At 34.0% G+C, this 27,593-nt stretch overlaps 1 protein-coding gene across 2 annotated transcripts in view; it reads left to right on the top strand.

The window, feature by feature from the left end:
* The window catches only part of Sik3 (Salt-inducible kinase 3), a 64,660-nt gene extending 46,444 nt beyond the window's left edge, over positions 1-18,216 (top strand). The window contains exons 3-11 of one of the 2 annotated variants that reach the window (XM_073992822.1): positions 7,047-7,638; positions 7,722-8,088; positions 8,168-8,363; positions 9,354-9,633; positions 9,698-9,929; positions 9,999-10,192; positions 10,497-10,799; positions 12,049-12,204; positions 14,334-18,216. In XM_073992822.1, coding sequence (XP_073848923.1) covers positions 7,047-7,638; positions 7,722-8,088; positions 8,168-8,363; positions 9,354-9,633; positions 9,698-9,929; positions 9,999-10,192; positions 10,497-10,799; positions 12,049-12,204; positions 14,334-16,279 — 4,266 coding nt within the window. In that variant the 3' untranslated portion in view covers positions 16,280-18,216. The remainder of the gene's footprint in view (positions 1-7,046; positions 7,639-7,721; positions 8,089-8,167; positions 8,364-9,353; positions 9,634-9,697; positions 9,930-9,998; positions 10,193-10,496; positions 10,800-12,048; positions 12,205-14,333) is intronic. The other variant, XM_073992823.1, reaches the window with a different exon arrangement.
* The last annotated feature ends 9,377 nt before the right edge of the window (positions 18,217-27,593 follow it).

Raw genomic sequence — 27,593 nt, 5'->3', positions numbered from 1 at the left:
CCCACATTTATTTTAGTGGCAATTCAAATGTAAACTTCACCTCACCCACTGTTCTGATCAAACTTTATTATACCCTACACCACTATCACTTATACTGCCAGACTTATGTAAGGGTACTAAATAAGATTTTTTTCCAATATGATGGGAAATAAACTAATTTTAAAAAATAGTTAAATAGCGAAGACAAAGGCGTGGCCAGGGTGGTATGACAATGTTTGAGTACTATGCTAGGCACACCATCAGGACCAGAACTTTTAATTGCTTTAAGTCCATGCCATCGGTTTGAAGATATGGCAATGATCTAATCGCGATAATTGGTAAGGGTATGGAGTATTTAACTGGCATTCTTTTTGAAAATAAGTGGATGCAAAAAAATCAGCAAAACATTCAGCTATTTCATTTGCACCGACAAAAACAGAATTGTTAAACTTTAAAAAGCGTGGTTTAGTTGATGACTTTCTTTTCATATTAACAAAATCATAAAAGGATTTTGGATCCGTTTTAAAATTATTTTTAATTTTATCTAGATACTTATTTTTAATTTTATCTAGATACATTTGATAACATCTACGAGACTCAATTGTAATTTTGGATCCAGCAATGGAATAATTAGAATACTCTATTGTAGAGCCAGATTTTTTAAATTTCTTAAAAAAAATTATTTGTTGAATTTTTAAGAGCTGTTAACTCCGATGTGATCCAGGGTTACTTATTTCCACAATTTATTTGAATTTTTGGTACACATTTAGAGAGAATATTGTTTAAGATATGATAGAATTTATCAACAGCGCGTTCTAATTCATCTTCATTACTACACACTAACACTGTTGCTCAATCGACTTTCGAAAGAAGAGAATTCAATTTACGGAAATTAGTTTTTTTTTATTGAAAACAGTTTTAGAGAACTATCTGTATTGTTACTAATTAATGATTGATTGTAAAGCATAGATACGCAAAGAGTGGAATGATATTCATCTTTGGGGATTACTATTGGCTGTATTCTTATTTGGAGAAAAAGGCAACATTTTATTTCAAAGCAAATATCTCCGCTTCTATATAGGGTATATCAATAGCTAAACCTGCTAATGGAAGAAGAAAATATGACCTTTGCAACGATGTAACGTAGGTTGTCGTAGGTGGTCAAAGAACGAAGATATCGCAATAGCCGCTTATAGAATCCAACTTTTCATTTTCGATTTTAATAATAATGACGAATATCACAGCTTTGGTTGGGGACCTTCCAAAAACAAAAACTGACCATGAAAGTAGAAAATCCCATCTTTACAATGATGCAAAGTAGGTTGGCGTAGGTGGCCAAATAAAGGAGATATCGCATAGTCGGTAATATATCCAATTTTTCCATTTTTTGTATTCATGCTACAGGTCACAATTTTGATCGGATCGTCACGAAATTTTGGGGGTTAATGGGGGTCCTACAGATGAAAAAGCCCGTTGATTTTGGAGATGGTCGGATAATATTCAGGGGTCGGAATGTGAAAAAAACTTATTTGGAGAAAAGGCCAACCTTTTATTTCAAAGCCAATATCTCTCTTCTATAAAAAGTATAGGTGGTCAAACAACAGAAATATCGCAATAGCATCCCTTTTTCTACTTTTTGTGCAATCACACAACAGGTCGGAATTTTGATCGACTTCTTACGAAATGATGGGGGTCTCACAGAGAAAGAAGCCTATTGATGGTTGGCGTACATCCCATTTTTCCATTTTTATACCCTCAGCATTTATGCTAACGAGGGTATATACACTTTCATACGGGCAAAATGTGCCTCATCGAAATAATGGTTTCAGACCCCAAGTATGTTTGGACGAAATGTGTTTCAGACAATTTGGAGTCGATTTAGCAATGTCCGTCCGTCTGTCTGGCTGGCTGGTGCGCACAATAACTCTTGAACGGATGAACCAATTTGGTCCAAAATTTGGCTTTCGCAATATTTTGTCCAAACTTAGTTTAAGTTCGAAGATGGGCTATACCGGTCCACTCCTTCCGGTACCTCCCCCACAAAAGTTCGGAAAATTTGTGCGCACGATAACTCTTGAATGGAGTAACCGATTTGGTCCATACTTTGCCCATCGTGAAATGTGTTCCAGACTAAGATAATGCTTCAATATAGACTCAATCGGCCCTCTCCTTCGGGTACCTCCCACACAAAATTTCGGAAAAGTTCAGTTTAGGGCCATCTCTCGATGTTTTAGCAACTTGTATTCACTGCCCTCCATACGACGGTTCAAGTTTCATTAGGAGCAAGTCCATACTTCCTGAGAAAATTGCTTGAACGTTGCGAAAAACCCCTATGACACCATGTGAGGTGGTTGGAGCGCAAGATAACTCTAGAACGGATCTGCCGATTCGATCCAAAATTTGGCCTTAGTAATATTTTGTCCAAACATAGTTTAAGTTTGAAGATAAGCCATATCGGTCCACTGCTTCAGGTACCTCCCCCACAAAAGTTCAAAAATATTCGGAAAATTTGTTCATACGGTAACTCTTGAAGGGAGTCTGGAATTGGTCCATACTTTACACATCCTAATATATATACTAGATATAGATCAGGTTCAAATATGGACTATATTTGTCCACTCAATCCGGTACCTCCCACACAAAATTTCGGATATGTTCACTTTAAGACCTGCTATCGAATCACTTTGATTTTTGTTGAAGCAACTTGGTAAACGTTTTTTCAGGGGCAAGTCCATACTTCTTGAGCAAACATCCCGAAGGGTGTAAAAACCCCCTATGGCACCATAATGGTCAATGTAGATCCATTCCTTTTAGTATCTCCTCCGCAAAACTTTTGATCTCTAATCCTAATGAATATCTTTGTCGGTTCAAATTCCCAAAATTTTTAAAAATACATACGATTTTTGGGAAAAATTGTTTTAATATATACAGGCTGAGGGTATATCTCTGTCGGCAAAGCCGACTGATACTTTTTTACTTATTTTATTTGAGTTGTACTGACGATGCACTTAAATGCGTTTCAACAAAATTGACCTGTATTAATGAAGACATTCAGAGCAAAGGCGCTAAGCTATCCCAATTTTAATATTTTGAGTTTTACCAGTAAAAAGCTTATGCACAGAGGTAGTGGTGTAGGGTATCACATAGTCTGCCCCAACCCGACTACAGCCTTGGCTCACTTGTTTTTTTATTTATTTTATATTTGAAGCTATATTATAATCAATGAACGGAAACAAACAAAACGATTCCCGTACCAATCACTCAAAGCCACAAACTTTTCAGCTTCTCTGAATCGTTTCATTCTCACAACCAAAACAAAAACACAAACTTTTCAATGTAAAAAGATGAAACCGTACGATTGCTGAAATGTAACTTCGGTTAGGCTTTCCCGAGTTGTTTCATTCACCACCGAACAAAAAGTATTTTTTGGAAACGTTTGCGGTGCGTACTGTCAATGACACACTCAGGCACACACACATGTGATTGCATAACAACCCTATAACCCAGCAAACCAAAATCGGAAGAAACATCATCAACATCATCATCGGTCCGAAAGTCGGATGAAACGTCCGAGTTCGGATCCGAACTCTGTCCGAAAGTCATATGGCGTGGTTGACGTGTTCTCTGACCGAAATTCGGATGAAAATCGGATGTTTTAGCCGACTTTCTGACCGAATTCGGTCCGAACTCTGATGAATTGTCGTATAAATTTCTGATTTATTTACCGACTATCGGACAGATATCGGTCCGAATTCGGAAGTAAAATCTTATGAAATTCGAAAGTGTTTGTCGACTTTCGGACCGATTTTGGTCCGAAGTCAGATGAACTATCGTATGAACTTCTGATTTATTTACCAATATTCGACCAGAATTTGTTTTTATTATTAAAAGATGTTGAAAATACACAGTTAATTCATGAAATATCCAAATCCTATAAAAGTTTATCTACTATAAACATATTAAAGGTTTTAATATCATCTTATGCTGTGTTAAACTTCGTGGAAAAACAAACTGTGGAGAACAACAAATTCGTCAACACGATCTATGAAACATGTAAAACAATTGTTATTAATATATGAAAAATACATGTCTTCACATGCAAAAAAATTTTGATACACATAAAAGTATTCAGAAACTTAAATTTGGTCATATACAAATATAAAACATATGACTTTGCACGGAATAGTGTTGAAGTTTGACGAAGAAAATCTTTACTTTCATTACCTTAATAAAAATAAAGAAATATGTATGTAACCGATCACTATGAATAAAATTTAAACACTATTATGTATCAACACGCATAACAAAAATAAACCAACTTTATTCACCGATACAGAAATTAAAACCCGAGCACTAAATTTTTCGTTCGTACTGCATCAACAATTACACTTTCTTTTCTCTCTGCTTATTTATACTTAATTTTGCCAAAGCAGCACAAGAGAAAATAGAAAAATTCCCTTCAGAGAGGGAGAGAGAGGACGGGAAAAGTTCGTCAGACTAGTCGGACAGAGTTCGGACCGAAGTAGGTCAGACGCGTCGGAAAAAACTTCCGACTTTGAGCAGACGCGTCGGACGTCCGACATTGTGTTTGCTGGGAAGTTAGCATCAGCATTCGACAGTGAATTTTATCAACCACCAATCAGCATACCACAGTGAATTTTATCAACCACCAAACGTTTTTGATTTATTCACATGTGTTTAGTACTATTCCGTTTTCTATCTGCTCTTGTGGAGTTGAGTACTTTTCGCTTTTCGTTTTGTTCCCACTCACGAATGTAAACAAAACAAAACTAAACAGCGAGCTCGGCCAACGTGGGTTATGTTTCGTTTTGTATTGTTTCTATAGAAATTACGAAACGATTGGAAATGTTATTTAAAGTATTTTTACGTACGCTGATTATAATACATAGGCCAATATAAAGATAACACTGGTCAACATGACTTTTGTTTCAACCGAAGTTGCAGTTGTTTCTAGATGAAATCGGCGAGTTATTTTCAAATCCGGTCCCGGTTTTTCTCCATCAGCTCTTGTTTTTGAGATATAGCTCAAAATCGGTTTTTACGAGTTTAACCCAGACTTTCGTTATTTTCGGATACAAGCAAATATTTTTTGTGGGTTTTTCGACACTAATATATTAAGCAGATGTTGTACGCTCGATACAAATCGTTTTTGAAATAGTTATGGTGACTATATATCAAAAATATGTAGAAAATATACGACGGACCTTGCAAAAATTGCATATTTTGAGTACTTTAAGCGGTAATTACGTCATCGGGGGAAGTCATAGGATCTTCATATGGTACTCCGGATATGCTTAGGGTGTCTACTATATAATCCAATATTCAAATGTATAATATAAAGTTCATAGTCCCCATGATTCGGCCATAACCTAAAAATCGCCATGAAGACTGCTAAAGGGAAATAATTTACCAGTGATATTACCACATAAGCCATTTACTTTTCAATGGCAGTCTTCATGATGATTTTTAGGTTATGGCCGAATCATGGGCGCTATGAACTTTATATTATATATTTGAATACTGGACTATATAGTAGACACCGTAAGCATATCCGCATTGCCATATGAAGATCCTATGACTTCCCCCGATGACGTAGTTACCGCTTAAAGTACTCAAAATAAGAAATTTTTACAAGGTCCGTCGTATATTTTCTACATATTTTTGATATATATTCACCATAACTATTTCAAAAACGATTTGTATCGAGCGTACAACATCTCCTTAATATATTAATGTCGAAAAACCCACAAAAAATATTTGTTTGTATCCGAAAATAACGAAAGTCTGGATTAAACTCGTAAAAACCGATTTGGAGCTATATCTCAAAAACAAGAGCTGATGGAGAAAAACCGGGACCGGATTTGAAAATAACTCGCCGATTTCATCTAGAAACAACTGCAACTTCGTCTGAAACATTCAACTTTTTCAATTTTGTTGAGCAGTGTAATTATATTATAGCTACTCGAAAACATGTATACCCAGCAAAATGTTTATGGCCAAAAAAGTAGTTGAATCATGAGTGCAAGTGCTTCAGGAATATATCTTTTTACGAGAGGATGCTGTCTAATTTGCATCTTCATCACATTTGCATGACTCTGTGAAACTCAATAAAGAAGCATTTCTTAAGAAGTTTTCGAGTATTTTTGAGCAATAAAAGCGAATTCTCTAGAATAAAAAGTAAAAAATAACCATAACGGATCATGTTTTTTGCTGTTTAAAAGTCATTTTGCAAAAAAACTCATAAAATGCTCATATACAATAAATTCGATGATATGGATACAAATCGGATATTGTCAAAAGATAAAGATATACTGTATCTATCATGACTCTCTGTGGACTGCTTCGAAAAGATGCATACTTCATCATGAAGTAGTTCAATTTTATTTTGCTGGGTATATAATAACTTTTATATTAATATTAATTATCCTAATAAGAAATGTAATAAAAAATTGTACTGAGGCTTTAGAAATTTAACTTTACATCACATACATATTTTGTTTGATAATTTTTCACTAAATGGCAAAAAAAAGATAACCAGTATAATAGAAACAATATCGTAGGCACCAAAATACTTTAAGGTTATTAGGAAGCAAGTTGAATAACCTTACTACTCTACGGGGGAGGCTTCATGACAACGAAGGCAACAAAATAAAAAATGTCAATCTCAAGTTGTTTTTTTAATTATCCTACTTATTGTGTGTTAAATGCCCAGTGGAAGTCTTCAAATATGTAATAGACAAAATATTTCTTATTGTATGTATTTTGGGTGCCGTGGCCCCATGGTATACTCACACGCCTTGAACTCTGAATGCCGAGGTTCTATTCCCAGTCTATGCAACATCAAATTTTTTGGACACGCCATTCGGAATCCGCAATAAACAGTAGGTCCCATATCACTGAGCTAATATGAATAGGGTTACATTCACGGATAGGAGTGAAGTCTCCCTAATCCCTTCCATAATGTTTGTGAAACAATTATTATTACAATTATTATATTAGAAATATTTTCTATGAGTTTACAATGTGTCGTGTCTCTTTATTTACAGGTCGCTATAAAAATAATCGACAAAACATGCCTCAATGAGGAGTATCTGGCAAAAACTTATAGAGAAATATCGATTTTGAAAACACTTCGACACCAACATATAACGCGTTTATATGAAGTAATGCAATCCGAAACTATGATATATTTGGTAACCGAATATGCTGCCAATGGTGAAATATTTGACCATCTTGTCGACAATGGTCGTATGAAGGAACCCGAAGCCGCAAGGGTATTTTCACAATTAGTCTCGGCAGTGCAGTATTGTCACTGCAGAGGAGTAGTTCATCGTGATCTTAAGGCTGAAAATGTATTGTTGGATAAGGATATGAACATTAAGTTGGCCGATTTTGGATTCAGCAATCACTACGAAGATGGTAGCCCCCTTACAACTTGGTGTGGATCGCCACCGTATGCGGCACCAGAAGTCTTTCAAGGTTTAGAATATGACGGTCCCAAAGCAGATATTTGGAGTTTGGGTGTTGTACTGTATGCAATGGTGTGCGGAGCTTTACCATTCGATGGAAAAACTCTGCTGGAGTTGAAAAGTCGAGTTGTAACGGGAAAATTTCGCATTCCATATTTTATGTCTCAGGGTAAGGATTCTTTAAACATTTGAATATAAATAGTACATACAAATTAACATATGCATAATTTATGCAATTTGTTGTGCCGGTAGATTGTGAAAACCTCATACGCAATATGTTGGTGGTAGAACCAGAAAAACGTTATAGCATCAAACAGGTCATGAAACATCGTTGGGTATGCGAATGGATGACTGAAGTTGAACGAGATTGTTCGCAAACTCATCCACATATGACTTCAGACATTTCATCCGGTGGACAAACTACAGCGGTACCCAACTTAGACACTGTAGTTGTGTCGCATATGTTGCAGTTGTCCGGACTTACAGCAGATAAAATTGCCCAGTCAGTTCACGAGAAACGTTTTGATAATATATATGCCATATACTATTTGTTATACGATAAGTTACAGCAGAAGCGGCGAGATCATCAGAAATTACAACAGCTTGCAAATAGGGGAAGGTAAGTTTTTTTTCGGTCCACAATAATTGATAACATACTGTGTAATATTGAGTATTTCTTATTTGCTTACATTTTATAGATCTCGAACCAGCATTACAACTGGAATGGTAGATCGATCGGAACCTCTACAACAAGACACTTTGGATCGTTTAAGTCCTCTGGTAAATACGAACGTTACCCAAACAGAATCAGTGAACCCATGGACAGATATCTATGTGGAATTAGAAAAGTTCAGCAGTGACATTGAATTGGAACGCATGCAAGGTCCAAACGAGGTATATATATATGTATAAAAATGTCGTTGATGCTTAAAAAGGAAAAGGGGACCGACAAATCAATAACGCATTATTGCAGCTAAAATTGTGGTTACTTAGAACTTTAAAGATAACCATACTATGTATATTCTAAAGGTAGAAGCCAATATTTAAAAAGTTGAAGCGTTCAGAAGTTTTAAGATAGAAAACACTTTTTAGGTTTTCGTCAGACAGATTATCATCTTGGAGTCTAAATTATAGGCATTTCAATACAAATACAAGCATTCCAAATACAGAATAGTGTTAATATATTGACAAATATTTTAATTTAAAAGAATATATTATGAATAGAAATCGGAATTTGCACATTTATTCAAAAATTCGTATAGAAATTGTGATATCCTTACATGTTTTTGAACATATTTTGCCTTATCATATTATTGCTCTGTTTCAGAACTGCAAGATGTTCAAATTCTTTTAAATATTTTCTTATTTTGAATATTGTTTTGGAGTACTCAAAACCCAATGATATAGTTTTTTTTTATTAATTAGGTTTTTTAATACTTATTATTTTATTATTAATTTATAACTTATTTATCTTACTATTTATAATAAACATATTAAGTTCTGTTTGGAGGAGTAGTTTAATATTTCTCCCACTGACTCCTTCCTTGAGTAGTTTTAATTCATTTATTTTAAATTAAAAAAAAAGTTTCTGTAAGGAGGTGTACAATTTAAAAGTCCTTTTACTCTTAATTATGCACATTATTTTGTTTGCTTTGGAGTAGTTTAGTTTCCCGTTCTTAATATTTTTAATCTACTATATAAAATTTGTTATTTTATCATAAAATGGAGTATACAGCCCTAAGGTCGAAAAACTGGGCATTAAGAATTAAAATAAATTGAAATTGAAAAAAAAAAAACTATTATAACATAAGTTTTATAGAACGCTTCCGAACTTGAAGCTTCGTTTTACTTGGTATTTAATACTTCTTAATTATTTGGTTATAGAATACAAATCAAAATCAACTATCTGCTACAACAACAATCCAAGGCAATGGTAATGGCAACACAAGAAGACATACGGTTGGACCTGGTGATGTTGCGCATGAGCATGCTCTTCAGGATCCGAACGTTATAGCGTTAAATTTTAAATATGAACCGTCGAAAAACCAGCAACAGATGTATCCTTATCCACCAATCAATTTGCCTACATTGCAGAATCAACCTCTACACTATTTGACCATAAAAGATCAGCATTTGTTGAAGCCACCATTGGTAATGGGGGCAAGTAAGTACCATATACAAAATAATTAATACCTGATTTAAAAATATAATTTAATATATTTTCAAAGCTGGCTCATTTAATCGCCGAGCATCTGATGGCGGTGCAAACTTGCCGTATTGCTTTACCATGGGCCACCAGTCATCAACTATTGATACGCCTAGCGAACAGAATGAGACATTTTATATGCACCCCACAACAGCAACTAATAATGAACTTATTTCTACTGCCAGTGCTAATAATCGAATATCTTCGGAAAACACAAATATCAGTCAGGATGAAAAGCCCGAAGAAATTCAAAGGTAAATATTTTGTTTTTCTTCCTATAGTTAAAATTATGGTTATGATACCTATGACTCTCACCGTTTTAGATATATGCAGATGCGAGGAAAACGTCACACAGTCGGCTGTACCGAGGATTTATCGCTAAGTCATCATTCCGGAGAACAATGTGGTATAAATACAAAGCTTCAGACACCGGTTGGAATACAAAATACGCCAGGCGTAAGCAGTGGTATACGTACAAGACGTACAGGTTTATTAACTGTAACTGAAAGACCTCCAGGTAAATAAAATCCTTGTTTTCATTGAAATGGCAACTGTACGTTTCACGGGCACATGAAACCCCTATAACAAGCTTAACTTTTTACACTCTTTTTTATTTTAATTATTAGTTATTGTATTATTATTTTGTTGATTTGTTTTGTTTTGCTTTTATTTTTTATTTTTAATTTTATGTTTTCTCATTAATTTGATGACTTGGCTTGGCTACATGAACTACCAATCTGATATATGAAACAAATGCGTGTTGTTGGCGAAATGCTCGTCCATCCTATTGCTTCATTCCTTACAATATTTATGTATAAAAGTTATAAGTCCGGAGCTAATACGTGAGGTCGAATCCCGCATGAATCGCAATTATTTGCCACCAGCTTTAAAAATGCAAAGTAATTATTCAGGCGGTTTCAGTATGTCACCGCCTTCCGTTGTAAGTTCTTCTTACAACAGTTCATCTAGTAATTGTAATTATCCAGTCGTAAGTACTCCAGTTATAGGGAGTACAACAACACTGTCCCTAAATCCTGTAGCAGCCGCAAGCTCAGCGACTGTTTGCTACAACAATAGACGTTTTTATAACAAGTCGGGTAAATTGCCACCCGTTCAAGAAGTTGGTAAGTTTTATGATTCGCTTTGTTAAATATAAATATATTAGTTCCACGACAAATCGAGCAAAATTCAACTACAAAATCGACTTTAATTTGGGGTACCTATGTGTTCTTGTTCTTGTTCTTGTTTTTTTTTTTTTTTTTTCTTATTTCGAAGATTATTAACCAACCACATTCTGACAACGCAAGTGATAGAAGACCAAAAATGAGAAGACACTTATCTCGTCGTTTTTCCCAATCTGATCAATTGTTGCTTTTATGGGGCCTTAATGTCGAAAGTAATTATTTTGTGAGGCTCATATCTTGCAAACCGTTTAGAATATAGGACAAACACCGTGAAAACATAAAATCAATAAAACTTCATCTTCATGGCCAAAATCGCCAAGGCTAAATTTTTGTTATCATTTTTTCTCCGGTTCTTGTCTATAGATGCGAAACCATTGAAATTCAAGCAAATAAGCAACTACACAAAACACAATCCCACGACGGTCGTTCTATGTACCGGATTAACCTGAGGAAACATCTTGTCGGCCAGGGGCCGTCACCTCAGCAACTACTTGTTCGTGTTCGTCTGCTTACTACACAAAACAAATATACCTAAGATCTCAATGAACAGATTTCTGGAGCATATAAACTTTATAGGAAAGGTTCTTAATGGTCACAACAGCATTAAACTATAAAAAAGTTTACATTTTTTTATAATTTTTCTCGGATACCGAACAGATCAAAAATTAAAGAAAAACAAGGATGGTAAAATAATTTAAAAATATACATTATTAGGAAACATTCACAATGGTTTTGTTTGAATGTACATATGTATATGAGCCTCGCAAAATGCTGCGCTGTCAGAATATGGTTAATCATTTCCATGATGCACCGTGTATTAAGCTAAAGCAAATTATAAATTTATTGTAGGTTGTAAAAGTCCCAATTTACATTAGGCGAGTTTACTTGCGGCAATTGTCAGTTTGTGGGTGAGAGAGGGTGTTGAGAGACAAAGGGTTACCATATACCTCACCTCTTTCTCTCCATCAAACTGACAATTGCCGCAAGTAAACTCGCCTAATGTAAATTGGGTCAAAGTTTTGAAGCCATTTAGCAAAATCAAAATTATGTCGGTTGGCGTTTGAACTTTTTTAATTATGTATATGTTGTTATTGCTTTAAAATATTTTTTTATCCCACACTAATCAATGTATCCAGAAATCAATAGTCTTTCGAAGAAAAATCCATTAATGTTCCAAATCTATTTTTAGGTCGTTACAGTCCTGTACGTCGAGCTTCGGAGGGGTCAAAAACTCAATTTCAAGGTCCTTTGCAAGAATGCCAGTATCTTCAAAAAGGCATTGCGCAGCGTAATTTTTTGGTAGCACCTAGCCCCCCACTTTTGGAAAACTCGATAAGTTTGCCAGGTATGTTATAATATGATAATATTTTTCAAATCCTCATCTATGATTTTTCATCGTATATATATTTTTATATATACATATATTACGGCCTACGTACATATGCTGCCTCGCCTGGTTGCCTTGCTTGCTTCTGATAAAAGAATAAAAAAGAAAAGGGCAACCCAGTTCGAAATTTGCTCGGCCTCCTTTATTCTTTTATTTTTATTATGTCAAAAATGAAGCAGGAAAGCAAGGCAACCAGGCAAAGTAGCTTATGTACCCAGGCTTTATATATATATATATATATATATATATATTATTTATTTATTTATTTTTTTTTTTTTTTTTTTGACATGAAACGCCTAGAGCTATTCAGTAACTGTACTTGCGTTTTGCATACGCTTTTGTTTAAAGTTAATTCCTTGCAACGGGACATATTCTGCTCGCCTGACTCAATTTCATTTAGCACAATAATATGGGACTTACTTTTTATCTCCGAGTCCGAACGGCCTGTTTTACGACACCATTTGTAGAGAAGTTTTACATGGCTGAAATACTCAGGAAATGTCGCAAACATTACACTGAGGTGTATTTTGCCACCGTTGAAAATTTGATGTTGTCTAGCCTGTAAATCGAACCGCAGACCTTCTGAGTGTAAGGTGGGTGTGCATACCATTGCACCACGGTGGCACCTACTGAGAATGTTTAAAGATACATATAAAATAATTATTTCTGCAAAAATTTCACTTAAAATTCGTATTTGTTCCCAATAATAAAAAGAAAGTCAGAATAGACTAAAAATAGGTAAGCCAAATGGTTATGTTGGTCTTGTGGGGAATGAGCGCAATTTTATTTCACATTCCAACAATGTGTTTTCTCATTGCTAGAATGTGAAAATAACCTTAGCCCATCGGGTAATCTGTGCAAAATGCGAGCTATTCTAACTGTAAAGTATCTGTAATATTCAGACCGTACAACACGAGCTATAAAGATCTGGGGATTTCTAGTAGATCTCGAAAATATGAAAGGAGACCATAATGGAATAGGTTTGCCCGTTTTAATAACGTTGTAGAAGAGAATAAAATTGCAATATTTCAAAAAGTTCTGTAATGAGCAACCCAGAAACTCTCTAACATGACCAGATATGTGATCTCTTACGCAGACGTTATAAGCACATCTAAAAATTGTGTTCACAATTTGATTGAGTTTATGAATAGGAGCACCTGTTGTACCAGAGACGACCTCTATTCCACATACAATTTGTGACAATAATAGTGAATGAGCTGAAATGATTTTAATTCGAGGTGGAAAGAGCAGATTAGTGGATCTGATCCTGCGCAGAGTTCACCAGACTCTACTATAAATAATATCAATATGTTGTGTAAATGTAAGCTTGGAATCCGATATTGAACCAAGGCACCTATTTGTTCGACAATCTCATCTAGTTCACATCCCACAAAAGGTCTAAATTAACCACTAATCTATTAGACGGTCTAAATAACATAGCTTTCGTTTTAGTGGTGTTGACCGGCAACGAATTCAAAGAAGTCAACAGTACAATCCTATCCAATTAGACATTTATAATAGAACTTTCCAAGATGTCAATGTAGAAAAATTGTACTCTATATACAATTTCACAATCATAGTTAGGTCAAGGTCAAGCGATACATCATACTTATTCTGTTAGCATTAATATTCAGAAAGTCGAGGTGTTATGTCCCAGTCGAAATGCATATTGAATATCATAGGTGAAGTATCTGTTTTTGCAGTCCAGCATCTGTTTTTGCAGAATGTGATCTGCTATTTTCGATAAAGCAGGAAGTATGGAAATGGAAGATCTTCAGGTCCACTGACTTTTCCAGTCTTAAGAATAGGAACTATACGGTCGATTTTCCAGATTTGTGTAAAAGTAAATGACATTAAAATTGAGTTGATTAAATCAAGAACAAATGGAGGAACAAAATGAACATTTTTTAAATAAAATTAATTGGAATTCTGTCTACACCAATCGATCTTGATTTTAGCTTACATAAAGCTTCCAGTAAGTCAGACATTTCAATAGATCGGATTGTACCATCAATACGCTTTAATTGAGAAATTGTCTTAGATATTCTCGATACTTATAGCTTTTATTTATTTTTTTTTTTTTTCAGGATCTCCCATACATGGGAAAAACAGTGGATTCAACAATGTTTTTCGTCGTTCCGGAACACCGTCGTCACTTGCCTCACAAGACATCGAAATACCAGCTGAAGCTCTTAAAACCGTTCTACCGTTATTAGACCAATTAGTTAAAGAGCAACGGATTGGAATGGAACTGGCAAATAATATAATAGCCACTAGGCAAGTTCCGTTGGATATGGCCCAACTTCTGGGATTAACAGCGCATGGAAATAGTTCATCAGAAGGTTTAGGAGCACATACACTGCAGCAAGTGCACAGTTTTAGTACATCGCCGTTGTCTATGTCTACGACGAAAAATTTAGGGGAACAACAAGCGAACAATATGTCAAATGAAAGTGAACGCTGCATAACAACCAGTGGTCCAATTATGCAGCAGAATATGTCATCACAATATTACCAAAATGTTATGGGAAACCAAGTTAATTTTGCTGGAGGGCTGCATTCAAACGCAATCTTGGGATCCTGCTACACACAAACAATACCTATGGTGTTGAAAAGCAGCGGCAATTATAGCGGATCATCCTTGGCAAACGCTGCAATGCCGGGAACTGTTTTAGCCAGTGGAAGCAGTGGTGGCACCTCAATAGGGACAGGCGGTGGATCATCGCCCTTACATCAAATCACAAAGGGAATTTCATTTTTAACCACCGGAGGAGGAGGTTCAATAACCAGAGGTACTTCGGCAGCAAGCGAGATAGCTTCTGCTGCAATGCAACCTTTAGATTTGTCCATGGATGTAGCTGCGTCCGAAGATTCACAGACACCGGTGGGTTCATATGTTGCACAGAACTGGTTTTTACCTCCGTCTTCATATTACGATATGAAGCCTTTAAATTTATCACCTGCGCAACCTATAAGGGTGGTAACGACACCGCCCACATCACCAAACTTGTGCATAATACAAGAAGAAAATGCTACGACGCACATGAGTCACACAATCACAACTGGAACACCATACACGGGATGTACAGGTGGTATAACTCCTACTCCATCTTCAGGAACATTAACATCCGGAGACGATGTAGTATCCCCGGGGCAACAACCGTCGCATCCTCAGATTTGTTTGACAGATGTACAGGGCAGCGAAATAACACTAGTTGCCCAATCCTCCCAGTTTAGTAACGAAAGCAGTTCGGATTCATCTGAACGCCATGTCATGTCATTAATGTCACTCCAAGACTTAATGATAACCGAACCATCCACTGACATGCCAACGATATCTCGCGGGATCATGATAAAGAATATGAACCTTGACACGGAGCCAAATGTTCCCGCTCCAACTTCTACCGACAGGAGAGGCAGCGACAAATCTCTGGGCTTTTCGGACGATTCTCTTAGTAACGATTCAAATAATTTATCCCCAAGTCAAGAGCCCTCCGCATCATCGGGATTCAAATCCGATTCACACTCCGAAATAGGTGATCATACTGAGGGTCACTTAACACCAGATTCTATGTGTGATTCTCGTCGCATGTCTGAAGACATGTGCTACGAACTTCCTTTACCTTACGAATGTTCTAATTTAGACACAACACGAATTCTCGAAATGATTAAACAAACGATTGATTCAACGATGCCTCCCAAAGGATTTACCCTACACACCGTAGAAAATCCATTGCCAATTTCCACGGGTACCACAAACTGGACGCCATTCAGATCTGCTACTGGAGGTCCCACAGACGGTCCCAACGCGTATTCAATGGATTTAACTCCTTCCTATATCACCACCAATCTCAGTCTAGAGTATTCCGGAGGCTTACAAATAGAAGTACAAGTGTGCGAAGGACGAAGTCGTGACAGTCAGGGTTCAGGTAAGGGCATCAAACTGAGGCGAATTTCTGGCGATCAATTTGAATATGGCAAATTGTGCCAACAATTAATACATCAACTTAATATACAACAAGTAGTTGGCTAAGTACATCCATTTACAAACCAAAAAGTGTCATTGCCGACGGTACTTCAGTTTACAAATGGGATACAACATTTACCATAGACGAAATCGTCGTCCCCTACTGAGTATATACAGTTAGTACTAACACAAAAGATCATATGCTATAGGATACTGTTACGGATTGTTGGAGAATAACATTTACAAAACATTTGGGACTTATGGGCAGAATTGAATATGGGAATTTAATTAATGTTTTTATTACATTGTTTTCTAAGAAAATATGCATCTGGCTATCTGAGAATATCACCATAGACTAATAAATATATAGACAGAGAAATTGTAATGTGCTTGTTTTGTCTAGGTGTCGCCATTACGGAAACTGGCAGCGTTTTCACTCAATTGCACAATGTTTTGTGTAAATTGCATTATTTTGTTGAATATTTTTATATGAGGATGTAGATCAATGTCGTTCCTTGGTATTGTTAAAGTTACGAAGTTTTTCGGCAATTCACACCCACACGACCCGAACGCAACAAAAGAGCGCATAAAAGAGAGCAAATGTTTTGATATGTTTTTGTTTTGCAGCATGCGCCCATACAACCTTACTAACACACTGTCAAAAGATGCCCTCTTCTTAGTCGGCAGTGATGTAGATGCGGCATAGATTCCCACATATTAGGTGTGTCTTTTTACTCACTAAATGTTGCTGAAACATTTTTGTTCGGCAACTTTTCCTTTATACAACTGTCAAAATCTGCAACATTAGTAATAATTATTACTAATTATCACTTAAAAAGACACAGCTATTGTTTTCTACCAGAATAAATAGTTTAAAAAATTATAGTTATTGCCATTGAGTGCATATTAAACTGACTCAATTCACACTCAGTTAGAGGATTTCTTTGTCTATACTTTTATTAGTCTATGATATCAAAGGAAATAGTTATATTTCAATACTTGGTTTTGGCCACAGCGTAAAGTCTCTTTTCATGCAACATAATATTTAACAACATAAACTTAAATTCTATAAATCCGACACATTGAAAAAAGTAAAAAAGGAAACTTTTCGTCAAAACAACTTGAAAGATTCTCACCATGGAACCGCAATCGTGCATGCCAAAAAGCACAATTTAATCCGTTTGTTACTGCTCTTTTGTAAATAGAGAAACATTTTCCATACAGAAACTTAAAAAATCGTTGTAAATGATTAACAGGTTAGTTTTTTTAATTAATAATTCTCCATACGCTCTGTAATTCTAAAGTCAATTGCTGCGCATGTATGTATATCTTGTAAAATAGTCGTAGTCTTTTGTTTAATTACCCACTATAATAAGGTCTAAATTAAGACGAATTACAAAATCATTTCTGTGTGAGCTAAGGCCTAATACTTTAGTCGTGTTAGTAATCTTCAATTCACAAGAAATGTTAATTATTGTTATATTGTACAATGCACAATTAAGTATACCTATCTGAAATAATAACAACCAATCCACCAATACCATTGGTCGAAAGCAATTTTATTTAAGTCGTAAAATATAACATTCCAATCTACCAATCAACTACAAGTTAAAGATGTTTATTTATTATGAAGCTTGAAGTTAATCAGCACGTTTATGTATGTACATTCTCTCTGTGTGTAATATCGTTTATGTAATATCTTGCTATTAAGCAGTATTCCTTATTATCACATTTATTATTTTTTAATTTTAAATTTGTTATTGAATCTTTTATTTTCTCGGAAAATTTTCCGCATTCTTCCACAAACTCCATCTTTCATTTGATTTCATTTTAGTAAAATTCTCTAAGAATAAGAATAGTAACATAAGGCGTAAATTACATAAAGACTGCTGTGATTAAAATAAAAAAAAAATAACAACAACAAAATATCTATAAAAATGTTATATTCACATTTATTTACCTTTTAATGCCTCTAAATAAACGAGAATAAATACAATTTTAAATTACTTTGTTTCAATTTGAGCACAGCATTTCAGAGAACTATTCAACACTATGCACAAAGGGGCCAAATTAAAAAAAAAACGGCGCTTAATTGAAAAATCAAAACATATTTTTTTCATAATCTGCCTTTACAGGGTTAAAGGGTATAAAATTGTACCTCAGTATTCAAAATAGCAATGTCGTATGTTGTTTACTTTTCTAGTAGCACTGTGTTAAAGTTGAGAAATTTTTCAAGTTTTTGTGAGCATGTGAAAAAACATAAATATGGGTGGTTTTGAACAGTGATAACGTAGTTTTTATTATATAAAATTATAGATATATCAAATAGAGGTAGTTTTCAATACTTTAGAATAAAATTGTTTTATCAAAAGTGTTATAGAAATCCGTTTAAAAAAATCGTCAAAATGTGTCCTGATTTTGCATAATTTTGAAATGTATTGGAGTATAACAAAAAAGAGTGTCGAGAAGGTCGTGAGAAATTTGTTTGTATTTTTCTCTTGATTATGTTCTGTGTACACTGGGCAGTACTGGAACAGATGATAAATGTAATTTTTTTGAATTTTTTAGTTGGCTTGCATGGACTCTTTAACTTCTGGTAAATCTGAACTCGGGGATTCGAGTTATTCTTTTTTGGAGTTATTTATTTCAATTAATTAATGGTATACACATAACATTAATAGGTTTTTTTAGATAGATCTTCTTATCAGCATCAGTCTTCGCGGTAAAAATGTTTCCAATCGATAACTTAATAAGGCAAAAGTAACACTAAACTTTTTTAATGGGCCTGAAGTTAATGTGTGGTATATGGATATGTACTTTAAAGAATAAGAAATACGGAAAATCTTTGAAATAGAATCGAAAATTCCAAATAAGAGCTACTGCGGTTAAAAATTCTGGGATAAACCAAAACGTAAACCTACGTGTGTAATATTCATTTGAAAGATTTGTTTTTTTAGTTATTGTGTAATTTTTTTTTTTTTTTTTTTTTTTTTTTTTTTTTGAGAATTTGGTTATTATACTCTGTTCCAAATTTCAATCTTATATCTATAATATTGTAAACTCTCTCTATTGAAATTATATACTTTGTGTCAATATTTCATATAAAATCAAGTAAAAACCCTTAAAAATTGCTTTATGTAACGCTACACAACATTTTTTAATTTCATGATTTTTGGTCAAGGTGGGCCCCCCGAAATGAAATCCTGCGTACGTCCCTGATGAAGGTGATGCACAAGGGGTGAAATCGCAAAAAAAATGAGATTAATTAAAAAAATTAAATTCGGTTTTTGGTACAACTGTCGTTAGATGGTAATATGGTACAAAATTCTAAGTCTCTAACCAAAATCTCAAGATCATATATTGTTTACTTCTACATTTACACTGTGTTAAAGCTAAACAATTTTTAATAATTTGAAGAGCATCATAAGCAATTCAATTTTTTTTGTTGTATAAAGTGTAATATTTTTTACGCATCAAAAGTGGAATCGTCAACTTCAGGTAGATATCAGAATCTAAAAAAAAGAAATTTATTGCAAAAGAAGTTTAGAAACATATTAAAAATTAATTTAAAATGTACCCATTTTTCCCTCTTTTTGAAAAGTATTTAGAGATAAAAAAGTAGCGAAATATTTTATATGGATGTTATTCCAAAACGAGAATATATGGAGATGATGCTTGATAAAAATATTTTCATTTTCCTTTTTTATCTTTGTTCGGCTTCAGGTCCTTGTAATAAAACAAACATTTATGTTGTTTTATAATTGCATTTATTTCCGATATTTCGATTGTCTTCGACAATCATCATCAGGGAGATTTTTCTTTAAATAGAGAAAACAACAAACGACATTTACTTATATGTAAATATAAACAAAAAAAATTTAACAAATATGTAATAATTACATTGTTACAAATCAATCGATGACCACTTCAACCTTCATTCTTAACAACTGACTTCTAACTAAAGCTTTTTTCCGTTTTTATGTTTTTCTATGGCGTTTCTATATATTTGCGTGCAGTTTTCTGTGTCCATTTTAAAATTCATCCGTTTTTCCGTCGGTACATGAATAATATGGAGCATTTCAAGCATACATCTCCTTTTGTAATTGCTTTCTTGTGTCAAAATCTGCACTTCCTTAAAATTAGGTGTATGACCAGTTGAAGCGCAGTGTGCTGTAAGTGCAGTTTTTTGTTCTGGCAGTTTGTTTTTGACCTTTTGGTCGGATTTGTGTGAGCTCATTCCAACTTTATAAACGACATTGGACTTGTCGTCATTCGCTATTTTAGCTTTAGTCTTAAAGGTTTGGTTTGTGTTGCAGCTTTTTAATGCCAATTGGTAATTATCTTTATTGTATAAGTTCGACCTGTAAAATCTTTCCGAAAATCCATAGAGTATATGAAGATCTTTTATATGCCTTCAGTTCTCGATCATGGCTATCAGGTTTATTGGTTTTGGTTTGTTTTAATAATTTATTGATTGTTCTAACTTTTTTAAAATGTCTCTTACTTTCTTTTCATTCTTCGCATGGAAGATGCTGTCGCTAATATTGAAAACCCTATGTACGAAATTTTTCGCAGTATTCATTTTTAGTTGCCAGGGTTGCTTCGAATGAAAGTTCACGATTCTTCCCGACGCAGTGGGCTTTTGGTACCAGTCTAGTAAGATTGAGTTTTCTTTCTTGTGGATTATTTCATCTAGATATGGAAGCTGGTTGTTCGATTCACACTCAATTGTGAATCTCAATTTCTATTGAACAGGGGCCTAATTATGTGATTCGATATCGAGTTGTTTCACCTGAGTACTCAAAGTTGGGATGACAACATTCGTTATCAAGTAAAATTATCGAGTAATTGAGCATAAATTTGCGAGTAATTTATCGAGGCCAAATTGCCTATCGTAAACAAATAAAATGAAAGATTTCTTATTGTCTTTTTGTTTAAAATGTAAAAATTGTTGTTTGTTGTCGTTTTATAGAAGAAAGACGATGTTAGTAAATAATTGGCAGCATTTTTTAGACAATATAACAAGAGAAATTGGGAAAAGTCCTTTGCAGTCGTTTTTAGAAATTGTGATAAATTTAGAATCAAAATGCAAGCAATTATTAAACAAAAACTAGTTTTGCAGTCGTTAAAAAATAAGTTGAAAAATAAGCATTTCTGCAAAACAGAAAAAAATATTTAATATTAATAGCCTTTATTTTATAAGTGAAGTACATTTTAAACATTTCATCCCCCGTTGTTTACCAAAGGAAATATTCTCTCAGAGAGGCTAATGCAAAACACCCACCAAACTCTCTCTCTTTTATTTTGAGAGAGGATTATTAAGGTAGATGTATTAGCAATCCGTTACAACAATGTCAAAAAGATTTTGCAAGAATTAATAATTTTCTTATTTTCTTAGCACAACTTCATACCGAAATTATTATTCAATGTATTGTTCAAAAAATTCCACAAATATTTACATTTTTCATTCATAATTTTGTTTTTTTGGTTCTTGCTTCCAAAAAAAAACCTTTTTTACATCTACCTTCATAATATTCCCTATAGTATACATACGTTTTTATAGTTCGACTACCGGTTACTCTCGAAACATTCGATCAATGATTTCGATCGAATCTCGTCATGCCGCTTTTTTATCGTGTCGAAATCTTTTTCACGAGCAAATACTCGATCGAATCGAAACACGTAATTAGGCCCCAGAATTAATACTTTCAATGTGTTCTCGACTTCATTTCTCTTTACAAAGAGAGAAGAGTGTGAATCGAACAACCAGCTTCCATATCTAGATGCAGAACAAAAATTTAATACATACCGTAAAGTTCGGAAAACTGTCAGTTATGGTATGAGGTTGTATACCAAGTAAATTTTGGGGGAAACAATGACAGAGGAGTTTTATTTAGATGTTTTAAAAAATGATTTAACCAACAGCGTCAAGAAATTTGAGCCTGTTGGCCCTAACAATTCAAACAAATTGAAATATAAGTACTACCAAGACAACAACCATAGGCATAAATCTAATTTATGTAGGACTTAGTTGTTTTACAACTGTAACGAAGTCATTGGTACCCCATTCAAAAGTATTGATATTAACCCCATCGACAAACCATGGGTACATCCGAAGGAAAAAGTCGGGAATAGGTCGCCCATTAACCTTAAAAAATACCGCGAAAGTCTGAAAAGTTGTGAATTTTTATAAACATGTGTAAGAATTATACTCTTAACAAAAATATTAATAATGATAGGTATTTACATATTTATACCAATAAAATGATGTTTTAATTAAAATTTTGTAATCATTTTGGTTTTGCAAAATTTAAATTGACTAACTGTACTTCCTTAAAGTTATAGTACATTTAGACTATGCTGGATATAGCAAATCCAGTGGATTTAAGTTGTCATTTTCATACAATATATGTCGAATAAAACCAGATAATTGCTAAATCCAGCATAGTCTAAATCAGGCATTAAGTTCTCAATTTCGCGTTCATTGGTGGATTGAAGGTCCGAAAAATTTCAATAAAACCTGATTACCTTAAAATAAGAAATTTAGTCGATAAGCCTGTGCTAATATTGTAGTGATATTGAGCTATACGGCAGTTGGTGTTTACTAATTGGAATGAATAGATGGATTCACCTAAAATCTATGATAAAATTACATTATTGAGATAAATTTATATCCCCGTTAAGAAAACTTGGGATGACTTAAGACATACGACATAAATAAGGTGCATAATTGAAGTAAATGACTTCTAATATTACTCGTAGGTTACATCTAATGTATATTATTTTAATACACCAAATACAGGAGAATGGTGTTAACTCCGCCGAGTGTTTGAGAAATTTGGTTACGAAGGGGGTCTAGATTCACGATAAGATTTATCAGGCATGTCACAGAAACCAATTCTTGGGCCTAATTACGTGATTCGATTTGATCGAGTTTTTGCTCGTGAAAAAGATTTCGACACTATAGAAAAGCGGCATGACGAGATTCGATCGAAATCGTTGATCGAATGTTTCGAGTGTAACCGGTAATCGAACTATGAAAACCTTTGTCAAAGACAAACAAAGACATGGAACTGTAAAGACTGGAAAAGATGCATAATGCACAAATGTTTATGAAACAATGTATATAAACATTTTACCAACAACAGGGGTATGTTGTTAATGATAAAAACCCCATTAAAGCGCAATTCGGCCTATACAAATTGTAGGAAAGCAAAAAGTTGGACTCAGGATTGTATTCTATAGCAGTTTCCAGTTCATTGAATATGAAACTGGCGGTTAAAAATGACTGAAATGGTTTACTGCTTAAGAGAATGTTGTTATGATATCGTAACAACAGAGCTTAACTCCATCTATTGACAAATGTTAACAATTGAGATTTTCTTAATGTATTTAAATCTTTCTTCTGTCTTTGGTTTCCATTTTGGTCGATATGAGTTGCCAGTACGGTTTTCATATTTTCATACTAAAAGTTGATATTCGATTTCCACGATTAAATGCAAAACAGTGTTGGGAACAATTTTCAATTAAAGGATATACGAAATATTGTGTAAAGAAATTCTGAAGGCTGACAAGTTTTGCAACATACGAAAGACTTCTTATTTATAAATCCGATTTATAGATCCGTACAATAAACAATCTGAAAGATGTGAATACATTAAGCAGTGTGACCAGATTTAAAAAAGTGTTGCAGCTAAATCAGCATTAAAATAATGCTAAAAAATGCTAAAATAAATATTTAAATGCTAAAAAATAATGCTAAATTTAAAAACGTTATTTTTTTAATAAAATATACCCTCCACCATTGTATAGTGGGTATATTAAGTTTGTTTTTCCGTTTGAAGCGCATTGAAATAATTATTTGCGGCCCTATATTCATAACAAGAGTAAAATTCTTAGTCGATCTATGCATGTCCGTCCGTCTGTGGTAATCATTCTGGCATCCACAAAAATTGAGATAGGACACAGAATTTTTGGAAAAATCCGTCTTTTGTTTGCAGGCAGGTCAAGTTCGAAGATGGACTATATCATTCCATATTTTGATACAGACCCTATAAAACGGTACCGGCCGATTTCAGGTATAATGTTGTTATTGGCTACATTTTCAGGCTTAACTGGCAATGATTTGGTATTTATGGTTCCAAAAACCTTCTCCACCAAAAGTTGTGGACACAGAGTCCACGTTTTGGAATATTTTTTTAGCTACATCTTCAGACCGATTTAGTTATAGTTTGGTGTTAAAAACCTATCTACCAAAAAATGCGGACATAGGTTCATGTTTTTTGGAATAGCCCCATATACCGGAACCAACCGATTTCGGGTATCTTTTATGTTTTTAGCTACATTTTCAGACCGAACTAGCCGTAACATAGAATTTAGGGTTGTCAAAAAACGTCTCCATTAAAAATTGGGGACATAGGTCAATGTTTTGAAATAGGCCCCATAAAAAGGTATCGATTGATTTAAATTATTTTTGGGTGTCATTTTGGTTCAAAGTAGTTAAGCAACTTCTTCACATTAATCACAGTCACATGCACATTTTTGGGCATCATCGGATTTAGTTTGTTTTTTACATTTTCGGGCAAAATTGGATGTCATTTGGTATTTAAAGTTCGCAGTAGGTAATAACTTCCCCATCGAAAATTTAGTACATATTCCCATGTTGTGCTAGAGCCCCCATATAACGGTATCGCCCGATTTCATGTAGTTTCAAGTTTTTAGAAGACTGAATTATTAGTATTTGGGGATGCCTGTGGTTTTTTGACCTTTTCCACCTAAAATAGTGACATTGGTACTTTCGTAACAAGAAGAAAAACTAACTATTCCATATCAGTTCTTCTCAATTCAACCAACATTTATCAGATTTTTTATAAAAAAAGTACTAAAATATCTCTGATTTCGTGGATAGAATAATGCTAAATTAATATTGAAAAATGCTAAGAAAAATGCTAAATGGAAATTTTGCGGCTAAATACAAAAAAATAATGCTAAATTTAGCTGCGAAAATGCTAAAATGGCCACACTGACATTAAGATTGGAAAACTCAATTGTTAACATTTGTCAATAGATGGAGTTAAGCTCTGTTGTTACGATATGATAACAACATTCTGTTAAGTAGTTAACAATAGAGTTGTGTAGTTCGCGAACGAACTAGTTCAATTGAACGACTCACCTCAAAGAACGACTGAACTAGATCACTCGAAGTCGTTCTTTATAGTTCAGTAGTTCTGTAAAAGAACGAAAGAAATGTCAGCTGTTTCAGCCGGCGTTTGCACCATACAATTTGTCTTCAAGCTCTGATTTACTAACACATACATACATATGTCAGCTGTCCATTATTTTTTCACAGACAGTAGGGTTAACAAATTTTTGACAGTTTTGTAAAACAAGTGAGATAATAATTGAAATGTGTTGAAAACAAAAGAACATGAACAAAAACAAAATATGTGAACGGAAACCAAAAACAAATCGACGATTTTCATTCATAATTTGACAACTGTTTTTGCAGTTGTCTAGACGCCTACGTCACACAGGCATGTTTTGGGTTTTTGACAATTAATACATGTACTCAACTGTCCTGTCATGTGTAAACGCAGGGTAAGACAATTACATATTGCTAGTTTTTCTCAATCGAAGAGTGCAAATTTGTTCTTAGAAAGTAATACACTAGCGGTCATCTGAATAGGTTTGAATTTTTTTCTTTTTATAGGTTAAGGTATCTTCTGATGTGTTCATATTACAGATCCATACTATTTACTTTTTGAGAGTCCTATACTATGCCAACATTCCCAAGAAAAAACTTGACGGTGTTGCCATATTTTCGGAAAATATCCCAATTATAATAAAAAATGTACAAAAAAGTGTCCAATTTTTGCGATCATCAGAATAGGTTTGAATCAAATAAACTTGAATAATTGTACTACCCATGCAAATATTGCGCAGTTTTTTGGTTTAGTTTAGTAAAATGGAACATTCTGATAAATCTTACAACAAAGTTGACCCGCTTTATTAGGAACGTGGGTTCAATTCTCAACATGGAAAAGTTACCAAGAACTTTCAGATAAAATCAAGAAGTATTCAAACAAAAACGTTTTATATACTTGCTTTAAATGATTTTTTTGATTATGTTAGATCTCTTCTGAGCTTCGAAAATGGTCTGAAAGCAAATACGAAGTGTAGCCATATTATTATGATCGATAAATTAGAAAGGTCATTGAAAATAGTTGGTATTTTAGTTCAAGTTTAATTTTTTAACTATCCTTGCAGTACAAATTTAAGTATTATCATGCTCACAAATCCACTATAGTTGACCACATGTATCATAAATGTTCGAAAATTGGTCTGGAAGAATGTTTCTTCGACGACAATAAAGTAGAAAATTGTAAATCAAATTTAAGTCAAAGGGGCATGATATCGCCAATTTTTATAGTGCTGTATAACCTCAGTAGTCCATTCTTTTGGACTTATTCGTGTTTGTTTTATGACTTGTTAACAGAAAAAAGCTTTTTGTCCTGACTATATAGGTATTACAGCACTATAAAAGTCGGCGATATCATGCGCCTTTGACTTAAATTTGATTTACAATTTTCTACTTTATTGTCGTCGATGAAACATTCTTCCAGACCAATTTTCGAACATTTATGATACATGTGGTCAACTATAGTGGATTTGTGAGCATGATAATACTTAAATTTGTACTGCTAGGATAGTTAAAAAATGAAACTTGAAATAAAATACCAACTATTTTCAATGACCTTTCTAATTTATCGATCATAATAATATGGCTACACTTCGTATTTGCTTTCAGACAATTTTCGAAGCTCAGAAGAGATCTAACGAAATCATAAAGTCATTTAAAGCCGGTTTATAAAACGTTTTTGTTGGAATATTTCTTGATTTTATCTGAAAGTTCTTGGTAAGTTTTCCAGGTTGAGAATTGAACCCACGTTCCTAATAAAGCGGGTAAACTTTGTTGTAAGATTTATCAGAATGTTCCATTTTACTAAACAAAACCAAAAAACTGCGCAATATTTGCATGGGTAGTACAATTTTTCAATTTTATTTGATTCAAACCTATTCTGATGATCGCAAAAATTGGACACTTTTTTGTACATTTTTTATTATAATTGGGATATTTTCCGAAAATATGGCAACACCGTCAAGTTTTTTCTTGGGAATGTTGGCACAGTATAGGACTCTCAAAAAGTAAATAGTATGGATCTGTAATATAAACACATCAGAAGATACCTTAACATATAAAAAGAAAAAAATTCAAACCTATTCAGATGACCGCTAGTGTATGTCAATATTCCTTTGGTGATGAAAAGGCAGTAACCGCCTCTTGAAACGGCAGCAAACACACAGGTAATGTGCAACATTT

This window comes from Musca autumnalis, unplaced genomic scaffold, assembly GCF_047663935.1.
Source record: "Musca autumnalis isolate F117 unplaced genomic scaffold, ASM4766393v1 scaffold_5, whole genome shotgun sequence".
Taxonomy (NCBI): domain Eukaryota; kingdom Metazoa; phylum Arthropoda; class Insecta; order Diptera; family Muscidae; genus Musca; species Musca autumnalis.
Note: the sequence above shows the minus strand (reverse complement) of the source record. Positions and strands in the feature narration are given on the sequence as shown.